Here is a 15,689-nt window from a genome sequence, read left to right on the forward strand (position 1 = left end):
GTCCTGAACTGTTAAGTCACTTCAACCTTGCAAAGCTGGACAGTGCAGGCCTAAGTAAATAATTTTTTATATTTTTGACAATAAGCCTGGGCTTGGCTGGTTTCCAAACCTGAATTTCTGCAATACAAGTTTACTGTGACTTAGCCAGACCAAACACATACTGTGTCAAAAGCTAGTGTGTGTTTCCACCAGGAGAGGGTCAGTAGTCTTATTTGCTCCTAAAGACTGGAATGAGAGTAGGAATATCCCTGTAGCTACCAGTTCCTGGTGCAGCCATCTGTGAGGACTGTTAACACCCACACCCATTAGAGAAACAAGGTCTGAATGATAACAGTGATTTAAAGAAAGTCACAACGTGCCTCAATTTTGGACATTGAAGATAGATAGCATCTACAACAGGAAATGGAAGTCCTGAAATAGCTTTGATTATCAACTCCCCAGTTTTCTTGAGGAGCTAAATGAGTGCATATGATTTAAGGGAAGAACAGGGATGCCACACAAACATTCCTGCCATCTTTGAGGTTTATTTTGAGCTCCTTGGAAACACAGTTAAAAAATCCTGTACAGACAGAAGTGGGAGCACAGCTGAATGCTGACCAGTACACATTCAAAGGTCCAAAGACAGCGTATCAAGCTTCAATACAAGCAAAGATTTTGCCCCTTTGGTGCATGAAGAGATGGTCATAAGGCCACTCTGCACAGCTCCAAAAGATACTGAGGTGAATATAAACTAAGGATGCAGTTTGGCTTCAGCACTACATTTTCTGAACAGCAAATTATTTCTAAAGCCATAACTTCACCCCTTCACAGCTGTACATTTTCATTCCTGTGTTCTCTCTAGTTTCACAGAGCTAGACCAAACCCGTGTTAATTCTCAGCTACTTAGGACTGAAGATTTACATTAGGGCATCACCTTTCTATCAGGAACAATTTCCAAAGATCTTTTAGCACATGAAGATCAAAGATACAAGTTTCTTAGGCATTCCAAACAGCATTTATTTAATATCTCTAAAAACCTAAACACCCTTCCTCACCCCCCAACTCCTTCCCAAAACCTCAGGCGTGTTTAACTTTCACCATAGGCCAGTCCAGCTAAAACAAATGTGTTTGGCACTGTTTTCTTCATGTAACTAACTTGGGAATTGACAGCCTCCTAAACAACACTATTCCTCTCCCTCCCCAAAAAGTAGTGCCACTATTATTATTGCATGAGACAAGAAGGAAATTTCTTCTGCTCTCAAGAGCTCATGCTTCTGAATTCCCATCCCTTTCCCTGAGCACGAACCCAGCATTAGGAGTCGAGTACACAAGTGGAAGTTTGATTGCAATTGTGGAAAGGATTAATCCCTGCCCGGGCAGCTGACTTCCACAGTGCAATAATTAAGTGGAACCATTGCACAAGATGAAGCATGAGGAAGGAAATTAAGAGTATGCCATGCCAGGGTTGTTTTGTGCTAGAGCTGTCCCCACCTGGGCTTACACTCCATCACGCTCACTTTATGCAATGCTGTCAAGTATCTGGACTAATCCATTATCCCAGGATGAAGTGAGGAGAACAGAGGGCCAATCTCATTGTTCTTCTTTGTAACTAATTGCAGGAGACAGTGACTCGCTATTGTGTGGGAATGGAGATAGAAAGACAGAGCCCACAAGCAAGAAACATGAGACAAAACCAAAAGTACAGACATCATCCTACAGTGACAAAACTTGTGCCATTCCTAAACACCAGGCATGGAATTGCACAGCCAGATAACATAAAAAAAATAAAAATTAGATTACATCAAATGGGTGACACAAAATAGAGAAAGGGGGAAAGTCCTGATGAGCAAAGCACACACAAAAACCTGCTGCTGCCCAATAAAGCTCTGACTTATACCAACAAGTCACTTCAGAGGCAGAAAGCTTTGCCTGCCTAGCCTGACACTGACACAGGGCCCCACACTGAGGGTGGCAGCGCTCTTCTGGGAGTGCCCTGTACTTGAAAACGCCAAGAGCACCAAGGAAGACTTAACTGTAAAATGCACAAGTTCCCTGCTCCCACCCTAGCTCAGTGCCAGGTCTTCCAAAGGCCCTCTTCACTTCCCAAAACAACAACAACAACAACAACAAAAAACAAGCCACAAAACCCAATGAACCTTCATGCAGTCAGCAGCTGATAGATGGTGCTGCTCAGCAAGGAAATTTCTTTCCTGCAGTGTGGCTGGATTAAGTGATGGCCTCAAGGTGCCAAAGCAAATTTCCTTTGGACTTCTGAGCAACTTGTTTTTACATGAGACAACCCTGGAATCAAAAGCTCAAAATACTGACATGTATTTAAGGACACGTATTTAAGATATAGCTAAAAATCTCACTCCTGAGATCCATTCCTCATCCAGGGTGGATGCCCCATCCTGGAAGTGTCCATGGCCAGGCTGGACAGGGCTCTAAGCAACCTAGTCTAGTGGAAAGTATTCCTGCCCATGGCAGAGATGGGTTGGAATGAGATGATCTTAAAGGTCCCTTCCAATCCAGACCATCCTGTGATTCCTTATAACTGACATGACTCCAGTAAAATGAACCCAGTTACATTGGTGGAATGCTGTCAGGCCATCACATGACAGAGCAATTCACAGAATTAATGGTTTAAAAGGTTGTATTAAAGGCTATTCAGCTCTCAGACTCTTTGAAATTAAAACCCCTACAATTTAGGTCTCCAAGACATGCTGCGTGCACAGAACATCATCTGGTGTGTGAGAAAAGACTGGATACAGCCCAGCCTGTGAACTGCACTCTACCATAGCACCAGGACACAACAGAGTCACTGCCCCTGGGAGTGCTGGAAACTCTGGATTTCACTGAGCTAGGCCCTTCTCACCACAGAGATGCACAAACTGCAACCTGGCCACGTCCAGCTGAATTTCCAGCCTTGTACCATGCTTGGCCTAAGAAGAGAGGTGGGAAGCTGGCAGGGAGATTTCCCTGTGCCTCCTCACTGAGCAGGGCAGCTCTGATAAAGCTCAGATGCAAATTCATACCACCCTGCCCCAAAGGTGGCCACAATCTGGAAAACTGAACCAAGCACTTTGCCATTCCATGCTCGTTAACAGAAATACCAGTTTCATCCATACAATTATCATATCTTATGTCTGTCTTGTATTTATAAACAATACCATTTTGCTTATTAGCTAAAGGGTAAGAAGAGGTCACACAAATCATTACAGAGCCTAAAAGCCAGATATTAATTTTAAAATACTGTAATAGCTTTGTGATCTATGCAAAAAAAAAAAAAAAAAAAAAAAAAAAAAATCATCATTATTCCAGATGATGTCTTATATGCACTGGCTTCTTTGCAAAATGAATTTACCTTTTCATTACTATTTACTGACTGTGCTTGTATTTCATTTGTATGGATTTTATGCAGCAAAAAAGAGCCTCAGAAAAATTTAATAAAAAGATGGAGACAGTGAACAATCATTGGAGTCTGTATCTTGACTCTTGAGGTTACAGTTCTGCTGTTTTTATTATGTTCATTTCAAAGAAACAAAAAAACCTTTTTTGATGGGAACAACTCAGGATTGGTAATTGCACAGCCACATTCTTCAGGGCACAGCAGCACCCAAAAACACATCTGTGACAAAATGAAATAATTCACCCTTACCACTAGGCTTGAGCAGCCAGTTTGTCACAAAAATAAATATTAAAAATCCCCAAGATTTTTAGTAGCTCTCAGTCCACCTGCATATCCTCACACAGGGCTGAGTCAAGTTCTATTCTACAGCTCACACTGGCCTACATCATGTTCCAGTGGTGTCCCTCAGAGGGATGTACTGGGACTAGTACTAACTTCATCCATGACATGCTGGGATCCAGTGCCCCCTCAACACATTTGCAGGTGACACTAAGCTGAGCAGTGCTGTTAACACACCTGGAGGACAGGATACCTGAACAAGCTTGAAGTGGGCCCAGGGAGACTTTGTGGTGGCCTTTCAGTATTTGTAGGACCTTACATCAAAGATGGGGACAGACTTTTTAGTAGGGTATAGGACAAGGGGTAATGTTTTAAACAAAAACACAGAATTAGACTAGAGAAGGATGAATTTTTCTACAATGAGGGTAGCAAAATGCTGACACAGGTTTCCCAGAGAGGTGGTAGAAAGTCCATCCCTGTAAACACTTGAGCTCAGGTTGGACAGGGCTCCAAGCAGTGAGGTCTAGTTGAAAATGTCCCTGTCACTGCAGGGTGGTTGGACAGGATGGCCTTTCAAAGTCCCTTCCAACCCAAATCATTCTGTGATAACACTTTTGTACCACAGCTTCAATCAGAGGTTGTAGTCTAAGTTGAGGGACAATGACATATAAAATCAAACTTCCTTAGTGCTAGCACTGGTAAATCTTTTTGTTTATCCAACAGCAACTTTATGTCCACCATCCACAAGAAAACCCAGAACTAGGAACCTCCTTCCACAGCATTAATACTAATACCTTGGAAAAGGCTTCATAGCAAAGCGCCTCCTTTCATCTTAGCTGTGCCGCTTTGGGGTTTTCTTTGGCCCTTTCCTTAAGGATCTCAGTACTGTCTGAAATAATTTTCATTCCTCAAGGAAGAATTTTGTGGAAATTGAGGTGGACAGGGAGCTGGCTTCACCTGCAGATGAAGAGAACTTCAGCTTCAAAACCTGGGAGACACCTAGCTAGGAGAAAGGACATCCTTTACATCCTGGTGAGAGAGAATAAAGAAGAGTAGTCTCACAAAAACTAATATGTTAATCAGTTTGTTACAAACAAGGTGTTGTTCTGATGTTCTATATGGTTGGATGGCTGCCAGCTACATCTATGGTTTTGCTCCTTATCCTCATTAAAGATTGGGTCCTGTGCCCTCCACCCTATCTATATACCTCTGTGCTTTACGGGTTTGGGGTCTTTGGAAGCTGCCCTTTGTACCATGCGGTTTCTATGTTTGTTGTTTTTACATTACAAGTTCTTCGTTTTTCAGCAACTCCATCATTCCCACCTCTCTATATATTATGGCACAAATTCCCTGACTGGCCCAGTCCTGTTATAGCCAGCTGCAGCAGCCATAAAATTTGATAATATCAAGACCGCCCAGCTCTTGAGAAGCACTAGTTAAAACAAGGAAGAACAGGAACGTATCACATTTGCCAATCTGACATTTGAAGTCTATGAATTAGACCAGATAAATATTGGGGGAAGACCAAAATCTTAAACAGAAATCTTTCTATTAATCTGTTCAGTAATGGGGGGAGGGGGGGGACAAGGACATTTTAAAGTACTTTAAATTTCAGGATTGGGCCAAGAGCTTCCAGAATTAACACTGAGATTTTAAAAACAAGTTTCCAAATACTCTCAATTAAGTTTTTTTTCATTAGCCTCCTCCATGTCAATTAGGAGCTGTCTCTAATAACAGCCTGTATTAGAGGCCAAGCAGCTTAACAGGATACAAAGGGAACCCGTGGCTATACCCACTGTACTCTAGGTAGAAACAAATTTCAGCAGCAGAAAAACAATTATTAACATTTTAACTGGATTCCATCATCACCTTTAAAACCACCTACCTGTCCATGGCCTGTAATTTTATCAGAGCTTTAAAGGGGCCAATCTTCTCTAAACTCAAAGATCTTCCTCTAAATCTAAACAAAAATATGTTTTTAGGTCCTAAAATAAGAATCAATTCTCGATGTGCCCAACACCAGAAACTAAAACTTCCAGTTCAACCATTGATTTCTTGAGCTATTTCTACTCATTCAACCTGATACAGATGCAACATTTCCCAAGTCTGTCGGGGGAAAAGGAAAAAAGTGTACAAAAAGCTTTCCAAAGGCAGTAGAGAGGCAGTGAATCAAGTCACAGCTTCTGGGCACTGGCCCTCTGCTGTCAGTCATCGTGGTGTACATTTCTGCCCTATAAAAATACTTCTCCACAGTAAAAATTAAACCATCTTAAGAATGTGGATCTCATGTCTGTAACAAATATGTGACACAGTCCAGAAGCACTTCGTTCAGCCTCCCTGAATACATTTTCAGAGCTAAGTGAAAAGTCTGGAGTTACAACACCAAGACTCAAAGAACACACAGGACATTTTGCTTAGTCAAGATGTAAAAGCTGTAGCAGGTTCCAGAAACCTCAGCTTATTCACCTACATATTCTCAATTAAGAAATGACTGCATGATGCCTCTTCTCATGGCCGGTGCCAGTCATACAGCTAAATGTACACACTTGGCAAATTCTCTCCAAAATAAGGCAGATTGTTAAAAATCAGTTCCGTGGAGACTACTTGTAATTAAGTCACAGAACTCCCTTTAGCTTGTCAGACATTTCATTACAGTGTCATTGGATTACCTTGTCATTACCTTGTCCTTATCCCTTAACTTAGCAGGGCTTTTTGCCTTAAAATTCAGTTTTGCCCTAAGCAAGACGCAAACTGCCGAAGCTCACAATCTTGTTGCTGTAAACACATGCACCTAACAGAGCATCAAAAAAAAAAAACCACTGCAGTTTAGGTACTGATGATCAAGCCCAAAAGCAGGAAGAAAGCAGAAAGCTCATAAACTAGCTGTGAAGGTTCTCTTAGGAACCACATATTTAAACCTTCAACCAGAACAGTTCTTGTTCTATCTACAGAGAAATACATTATCTATACCTTATAAGAAACTTTCAAGAAATATATCCAAATATTTATAGAGTAGAAACTTTCAAAAAATATATCCCAGTATTTATAGAATAGAAACTTTCAAAAAAATATATCCCAATATTTATAGAGTAGATTTAAAAATGTGTATTACCTAAATTATATTTTATGTGTGTATGCATTCAAAACAAGCAGGCATGTTTTTAAAAAAATTGTCCTTAAAAAGATTCCTATTGTGAGTGCAATCCAGGAAAGCTCAAGCCCGCTGTTAAGATCTATAAATTATGACACATTCATTAGCCCAAAAGCTTGCATGACCAGTTCATCTTAACAGTAATAACAACTCAGACCACAGTGGAAATAGGTTCACCTTAAGCAAAAACCCTTTGCTATGTCTCACTTGTCTTACCACTCTAACCCTTTTAACATAAACAATTTCTTGAAGGCCAGCCACGTCTCTATATATTTGTCCTCATGTAAGTGCATAATGGGAAACAGGAACTGTTTTTCTGGGACACTATGTTCTAACAGATTTTTAAATTTTGATTTATAGAACAGTAATTTTTTCAGCATTAAATTTAATTTCTCTTTGCTAAAAGGAAAAGACTATTTAGAAATGAACTCCACTAAAAATTTGGAAGCTCATTTGTTTCCCAGTTAATTTCAGATTAATTGGGTCTCCCTGGTATGACTTCATGGTGCAAAAGATGAGCCTGCATGATGAGTTACTCCTACTCTATATCAAGGATAAATACCAAGCCATCTATATGCCTTAGAGTCCAAGGAGAGGGTAAAAAAGAAAAAAAGTCAGATAAGAAATCTGCAGAACTCAACTACAACTGGTCCTTTATGTTGGTGACTGAAGTTTCCACGATTCCAATGTTAAGTTCTCAGGAAGTATATATTTTTTTAATTACATAGATTTAGAGAACAGTAATAATGCCACACAAGACCCATTAGAAATATAGAATTTATTTCTCATTACATTCAGACAGCACTATATTCCAGATTTGGACATGCTATGTCTCTTATCAAAGCTGACTTACAGATCCTATGTTTATAATTGCAATAGCTATTGCTAGTCCAGGAAACACAAAATGTGTTTCTGGAGTGGCTCTCTTGAGAACTTCAAGCCATTAACAATAATTTTTGCAGATGGGCACTCTTGACAATCCACAAAAATTCATTTGTCATAGCCTACATTATCCAACCCTAATTGCACCTTACCTTTACAGCTCCAGAGCTCAAGAAAGCAATTTCAACAACAGCAATGGACAGGGAGATTGAGGACTTGCCTCTTATCTTCCCTCAGGCAGCAGTTCTCAATAAAGGCAATACCATGTTATAAGGCAACCAAATTCCTCATGGTCCATGGTCTGTGCTTCTGGCAGGCAGCTCCTTTCCCATCCCGTAGAGTCTCTGCCCTTGCTTCCATTCCCTCCTTGCACATTCAGGTGCAAGCTAACAAAGAGAGTCAATCTTACAGTTCTGACAACATCTTAAAGCATGTTATTTAAGTCATCTACAACAAAAAGTCTGTGAGCAATGGGAAAAAAAAGACAATTTTGTTATGTTTAAACCTTCAAGGTACCATGAACAAGAGGTATCTTCACAACCAGTGTCTTGACAGCATCCGTTCAGTGTACTTCCCTTCATCCTTACAAAAGCAGAAAAACCGGGGTGTTTTTTTCATCTCCTCGCTCTGCAGGCATTCAGCTTGGGAATACCAGGAGCTGCAGTGCATCATCACATGAAGATGGAGAGGGGCAGGACAGTAAAAGAATGAACAGGGAGAAACACCGAGACACTGCCCTTGGCAGGCTCTGCACCAGCCACACAGAGAATATGCATACACAAAATGAAGGATTTTGTTGTTTTCTTGCTCTATTTTTTGTCTTTTTGGTTTTTTTGGGGTTTTTTGATTAAAAAAACACATTATTCCTGCTAAGGCTGGTTGTGCAAAGTTACTTTTCAAGAATCACCATTCAGTCTGACTCAGTTTCTGCAGACAAGCTTCCTACTGAGCCATTTCTCACTAGCATCTTGCTGTAGTTTTTCTGCTGTTCTTCTTTGAAAGTATCTTTGACTTTTGCTCGTTTCAGACCTCCATCCCTGGAACAAAGCAAGAGGGAACCGTAAACCATCAGGGCAGTTATGGCTATTGTTACCAAACTATGCATTACATTAAAACTCTACAGTTGACTAAGGTAGGTAATCTAAATTAATATTATTAAAGGATTTTCTTCTAGACTTATAACATCCAATCTTCAGCATGTTTATTAAAACCTTTACCTTCAGCCACAATACTTATGCAGTTCAAATTTTGAATTCAGCCCATTAAAGCAGTCTATATTCATGTTGGTAACAGGCTGTACCTACAACAGAAATCTTTGGCAATCTGGAATGCTACTTCCCCAGACTGTAGAGGCAGCCAATCTTCTGCAACACTAACTACAGCTGCATCTTGCCTTATATTATTCAGAGCTGGGTCTCATAGTTGAATCTATTTGCCCATTCTCTTCATCTGAATTTTGCTCTCAAATGTGTGACATATGAAATCTAGGCATTATCTTGCTACTTACTGAGGCAGACATGAGAAAGTCAGAGCAGAAAGCCTCAAGGCCTGTTTTATTTTTTTGCTGTTCACTAGATTTGCCAAGCAACCCCACTTTTGCTACTTAATCTCAACATGAGAAACAACTGCGGATGGACCTACTTCAAAAGCATCAAGCCTTTAGAAGAAACTCACTGCATGCTACATGCTCCAATGACTTTATACATCTTTTACTTTCACAAATGTGCATGTGGAGTTTCTCCATTGTTTTCCTTGAGTGGAATAAAGTGATGTTGAATGTTATCTGTCACAAAGCTAAGGAGGGAAGCACCTATCAGTCAAACTAACCTCAAATAGTCCATGAATTCTAAAAAGGATGGCATCACTCACCAGGGGAGCTCAGTCAGTCCTCCTTGGCGAGCAATGGCTGACCTCACTCTGTTGGCAAACTGAACAGCATCTTCATCTTCCTTCAAGGGTCATAAATTCAACATAAAGCAGAGAGAAGTCAACTGAAGCAGACTTTCATAACATTGTTTTATCTGCTGTCTCATCAAATTAGCTTACTGCTGAACAACCCATTCCTTATCATACCAACATCACAATCTGATGCTCCTATGTGATGATACTTCATTTTTCCCCTAGAGTGTTGAAATTAGGAGGAAATTTTGCTTCAACAAGATGGAAGATTACCATTATTGCTAATGTGAACAGCATTGCATTTACTGCAATCCTTTGCACATTTCATGTACTGTTGATGGTACCTCAGGTACCTCTGCTCAGGAAAAGTACAGTCCAATCACACATCAGTCAGCACTGACAAAAATCCAGTATAAAACTGATTTGGAGACATGGAGTGGGTAGAGGTAGTGGAGGAAAAAAAAGTAAAAATGCACTTGCAGACACAGTCAAGTTCTTAAATAGCAGTCAGGCTACCAGGTGCTGGATTACCTTTCTAACCATTGGTGGCAAGTACCACACATTGCAAACGATGGCCCAGCTGGTCATTATTCGCAGCAGATAGCTCACAATGTTATATTTGCTGCTGTTCCAGAAGGCATCTCCAAACTGAGGATCATACTGCAAAGGATCACAAAAAACCAACAGATTAAGCCTTTCCCCAGACCATTACAGCCTCTCAGACCTGGGATTACATGGCAGAACCAGCAGCAGGTATCACCCATTTGCTCAAACAGCTGAAAGAATTAAGTCTGCTGTGAGCAGGATGCTTCCCTTCAGCACTGGGAAGTACTAGCTGGATTTCTCTTCCTTCCAGCTTTCTGGAGGAAGAAGCTGACCCCATCAGGGCCTATCAGCCCTACAGGCTAAAAGACTTCACTTTAATTGCAGCCAGTTATTCTCCAGGAGTCATTAACAGCATGCACCCAATTGCCAGAGCTACTGTGCTTTCAACAGCAGCTGCACTGAGACAGCTTACTGCCCCTCTGACAAAAACCCATCCCAAACTCTGAAATTCAGCAGCCAGCTATTTCCACTTACTTTGATTGCAACAGGATAGATAGTCCCTCCTATTTCAAAGCTCCCCTTCTTGAACATCATCACAGATGTATTGTTTATGCAGGTGCCTGTCCAGAAGAGAAAGTCATTGCTTCACACATCTGTTTCAGTACAACACAACATCCACATCCAGGTCCTACCCCTAAAGGGCCTGCATTTGCCTCTCACTGAGTCAAGCATCTCTCCCCTGCTTACTTTTAGCCTTTGTCTTGTGCCTGACCCCCTGAATGAAGCCAGAAGGTGTGCAAGACAAAAAGCACAATGCTGAGGTTAAATCTGTAGGACAGCAAATTAATAATATCAGGGCAAAATAAACAATCTTCTCCAAAGCCTGGAGCTTCTGCCAGGAGAAGCAACATCTAGGGACAGTATTGTGCTGTCTCCACGTATATGCATCTTATATTAAAGATGAAAACCAGGAATGCCCTAACAAAGTTGAAGCCAGAGAAGACAGATTTGAGCAGCAGAAGCCATGAAAAGAGAACAGGGATGACATCTACACTGAATGGAGATAAGTAGTTCAGGTTCTTACCTTCTGGAAAAATTAAGATCGGGAGCTTGCTTTTATCTGCCACATGTTCCCTGAGTCTGTGGAATCAGAAGAAAAGCTTAAAAAACAGTTCCTTTCCACTCTTCTTTCCCCAGGCAGGTGCATTAAAAATACCTTTATGTATTACATATGTATGAAAACAAAGCCTTTTACTAGACACTAATTTGTACTTGCTTTTCTTTCCTACAGAAACTGAAGCTTTGTGCCTGCCATCCCTTAGGCCCCTGGAGCATTACGTGGAGGCAACATCCTGTTTTCTTTCCTCCACATTATTTTACTAATGACTGTCAGAGAAGCCAACAATTATATGCCATTAAGCCAGCCCAACTAACTCTCATCAACTCAACCTTCAAGAAATTGCCTACATAAGGAAAAAAACTTATGGATGCAGTGGTCCATCCAGCCTCTGCTATTTCTTAAAAAAGAGACTTTTAAATGCCTATAAGAAACACTACCTGAATAACACTTGGACAACTTGGCAAAGCTGTCCTGCCGTGCAGAGGCAATTAAGTCAGTAAAGAAGTTAACGTGTCCAAATTAACCTAAAAAGCTCTCTACCAATTAAGAAAAATCTTTATCCCTGTACTACAGTATTCACAGATATGCTTTTGGTGACATCCAGCAGAAAACCACTTTTGTACACAGCTTATATTCTTATAACAGGACATTTTTTCTCTCACCCAAACAAATAAAGCTTTCTATTTCTAGTGGCTTGCAATTTCCAGTGAAACTGAGACTGTTTTTGTCACAGCAAACCAATTTTATCATCAGTATTTCTTCAACAGAAAGTACCAGAATTTAAGTATCTTCACATCCCTTCAAAATGCACACCTGAATTCATCAGACATTAGTTATTATGCTGACAGCTTCCCAACTGGGATGCTTAGTGACAGTCTGCAAACCAAACCTTCCCGGAAGCTTAAGTCTGAACCACGACACGCTGCATCAACGTTTCACTTGGTGACCCAGGAACCTGACATTTTGACCACAGTGCACTGCACCAAAGCCCACACAAGCAAGCACACTCGGGTCATTCTGAGTGATGCAGTGTGCCACACACAACCCCTTCAACTTTCCAAATCCAGGTCTCTGACTGCCCGTTGCCTCTCCAGGGAGGCAGCCCAGCACACACCTCACCTTTTTGTCACTAGATGGCGGTCCTTGATCTCGGAGCGCTCGAACCAGACGTGAGGACAGGCTTTGACCGTGGCTCGCTGGATAATGCCCATCAGCCCACCGTGAACCTGACCCACCTGCAAGCCAGCAAGGCACATCAGTATCTGAGACTCCTGAAAGGCAGAGCTTCCTCCTCTCCACCCCTCCAAGAAAATCCAACGAAACCAAATGCACCAGAAGCTGCAAGCCAGGGCTGAGCAGGGACCACAGAACTGTTAAAATGCATTCACTTGAGAGCATCTCGACACTCACATGGAAGCCTATCTCAGGTACTTCAACAGATGAAGAGCCTGGCATTGACATTCCAAGGACACTTCTCCAGCGTATAATATAGACCAATTTCAACACAATTTACACTTTTCCCCACTGACCAGTGCTCAAGCAAGCATCTCTGCTGTGAAAGTTAAGTACTGAAGCATACAAGCAATACCCCACAATCCTTCCCTCTCCTGGTCCCTCTGCTGTGGTTATCTTAGATCTCCTCATACCATTGCATAGCATCCATCATTTGTCAAAATGATCGCATCTATCGGTGACGTATGGTTGGCAACACAAATTCCTCCTTTCTGAGGTCTGTTTTCCCTGCAATTACATATTTTTTTGTTAGACTGCAAGTGGACTAAGTGGACACCAAGTATCTCCATGAAGCTGTCAGGTGAGTCAGCCTCTAGTGTGACATCAACTTGCAGCTCAGGAGAGCAGTCTCCAATTCCAATGGGATGACACACGCATACAAGCATATTCACACTTCTGCTCACTCACTTGTTATGGTAATGGATAGTACCAGACAGAGCTCTGACGAGGATGCGGGAGCATGTGAGGTGAACCACTTCACTCAGGTAGTTCTTCACACTGAAAGAAATCAGACATCTGAAGCATCCTGGAAAGCAGCTAGACACACACATGCAGTACCCTCCAGCCTATTCAACACAGCTTAGGGCTGAAATTTTCCTGTTATTCTGGAGCACAGAGGGATGTTCCCAGCTCTACCACTCACTTGCTACAGCAGCTCAGCCAAGATATATCATACCCTTGGCGCCACTTAGCTAAGCTAGGCTGTCCCCTCTTTGCTGGGTGTTTTTCATCTCAACACTACCACCTGCCCTACAATGCCCCATTTGAGTATCTCCTAGCAGCAAGAGGACCCCATTAGAAATCATCAACCTCAGCACCAAGACTGATAAGAATCCAACCTCGGCCAAATTCAAAATGCCACTACAACAAGGTCCACAGATTTGTGGGTGGAATGGACTATCAGTAGTCTGTTATAGGTATAAATCTGTCCACTCCTAATCTTCAGGTGTTTGCACTGATGCAATTTGGTGAGTTCATCCCTCACACACAGCACCTACCTGCCATTTGGCAGCTGTCCCACTGCTGTTGTTCCCACAATCATGGACGTAATCCCGATGGCAGCGAGGGTAAAGCTACAGATAAAACAGACATTAAACCTAAGTAGCTTTGCTCATTGTAATAATACCTTCCCCCTTTAAAACTGAAAGGGATTGCAGAAATTCAATTATTCCTCAGATACTTGACATAAGCAGTTCTCTAACTCACCAATTCCCTGACCTATTGCTCAAAGTCATGGTCTGGCAAAGGGAGCATGTTGGAAGACAGAAGCCTAAGAGGTTTGAACTTTCTGTGCTTTCTGACACTAACCCCTAAGGGAACACTGCTTTTGACTTGAGGCATTGGAGAAAGCTTCCAAGTTTGAGTTATAAAGCTAGAATTACTGGTGTGTAGTTAGAATAGAAGTGTAATTTCGCATAGTGAAAAGTTTTGAATTTGGAGTTTTTAGAATATAGTAATAGGTACAGGTCAAGATGGATGCTCTTGGGTGTTGTCTCTTTCTTCCTTAATGATTTCAGGTAGTAGTTTTTAGTTGGATAAAAAATTCCATAGTGTGGGTCGCGGGTGTTTAGTTATTGGGGCAAAAGTACAACTAATATAGGTGTTAGTTTTTAATTAAACTATTTAGCTTTCAAAAACCTTGTAACTAGCTAAATTCATCCCATTTTGCTTGCTTTTAGCTAGTAGCTAGAAGTGTTGCAGAACTCTCTGCACTTTAAATAAGATTCAATAAACAACCAAGTCCAAATGAGAAATCTGTCTCCTTCGTGTTTTAATCCTAAGTAAAAGCAAGCAAAAAAAAACACTAAAAGAGAACAAGTCACTAATTAAGTGGTGCAACTAAACCCGTTAGCACCAGATCCAGATACTGGATGCACATGCTGTCAGGGGGCTTTAGAGTTTACATTTATTTTGCCAGTACACATGATTTAGGGGAAGCATCCATGGAAAAGATGACCACCAGCTTTACTCTACTCTCCACAGTGAATAAGGGCTTCTTAACATAAAGGGAGCCTTTAAGCAAGTTAATACTTTGGATCTGCCAGTGCTGCTTTTGGGTGAAAGAAAGCTGAGATGACGTTTACCAAGAAAACCAAATTTACCCACTCCCAGGCTGACAAAACCCCTCAGCACCAGATCTTACCGTAGGGGCAGCAGGAAGCAATACCGCACTATCACCCCAATGACCCACACAACAGTCAGCCTCAGGCTGATGTAATGGAAGTTTGACATTAGTCCTTGTGAGCAGATTCCAGGAGAGCAGCTCTTCTGAGGAAAATCGTTGAGTGACTTCATCTTCCACAATGGCCTCAAACCTTTTCTGCAGAAGTAGAAAATGTGGGAGAATTCGAAGTCTGCTCGATGCAGAAGGGTGATTTCTTTCTCCATAGGTGTTTCATCCCTTTCAATGATACCTTGAGAAGGAAAAGGATAACCACCTGAGAAAATAATTCACGATGTAACAGTCACCCTCCAGACCACTTGTCAGTCTGCATTACTCAAGGAGACAAATTTACTGTCAGAGCCCCTCTAGGGCAGGAAGAGAAGCTGTGCAGTTGAACACAGCATACCCTGCAGGAGGCCACTTCCAGCTCCCCTTCCTCACACCAACACCTTGAGCAGCAGCTATATCAAGTTCTGTTACCTACTGAACATGAAGCAAGAAGGCAAACCCCAGGACTCTTTGTGCTTTCAGAAGAAAACAAGTGAGACCTTGGCCTTTCCATTCCCATCTGTGCTCTATGTATTTAAGAGTGTTCAGTCTTCTTAATGGAGGGTTCCCTATTGCCATCTTTGTCTGACATCTTGGTGTCCCACAGCCACAATGCTGCCAAAACACCGTGCATGGATCAGCTCTGAACCACACTTCCCTGCCTTCACAGCACAGATAAGTAGAGGCAGACCACATTTTT

General features: G+C 41.7%; 1 protein-coding gene across 1 annotated transcript in view; it reads right to left on the bottom strand.

Moving 5' to 3' along the window:
• Positions 1 to 8,496: 8,496 nt before the first annotated feature.
• The window catches only part of LOC134044608 (glycerol-3-phosphate acyltransferase 3-like), a 20,213-nt gene continuing 13,020 nt past the window's right edge, over positions 8,497 to 15,689 (bottom strand). The window contains 12 exon segments of the mRNA XM_062493885.1: positions 8,497 to 8,737; positions 9,570 to 9,649; positions 10,131 to 10,259; positions 10,680 to 10,765; positions 11,230 to 11,285; positions 12,385 to 12,500; positions 12,912 to 13,005; positions 13,186 to 13,275; positions 13,776 to 13,850; positions 14,921 to 15,003; positions 15,005 to 15,093; positions 15,096 to 15,191. Coding sequence (XP_062349869.1) covers positions 8,611 to 8,737; positions 9,570 to 9,649; positions 10,131 to 10,259; positions 10,680 to 10,765; positions 11,230 to 11,285; positions 12,385 to 12,500; positions 12,912 to 13,005; positions 13,186 to 13,275; positions 13,776 to 13,850; positions 14,921 to 15,003; positions 15,005 to 15,093; positions 15,096 to 15,191 — 1,121 coding nt within the window. The 3' untranslated portion in view covers positions 8,497 to 8,610.

This window comes from Cinclus cinclus, chromosome 5, assembly GCF_963662255.1.
Source record: "Cinclus cinclus chromosome 5, bCinCin1.1, whole genome shotgun sequence".
NCBI classification, from domain to species: domain Eukaryota; kingdom Metazoa; phylum Chordata; class Aves; order Passeriformes; family Cinclidae; genus Cinclus; species Cinclus cinclus.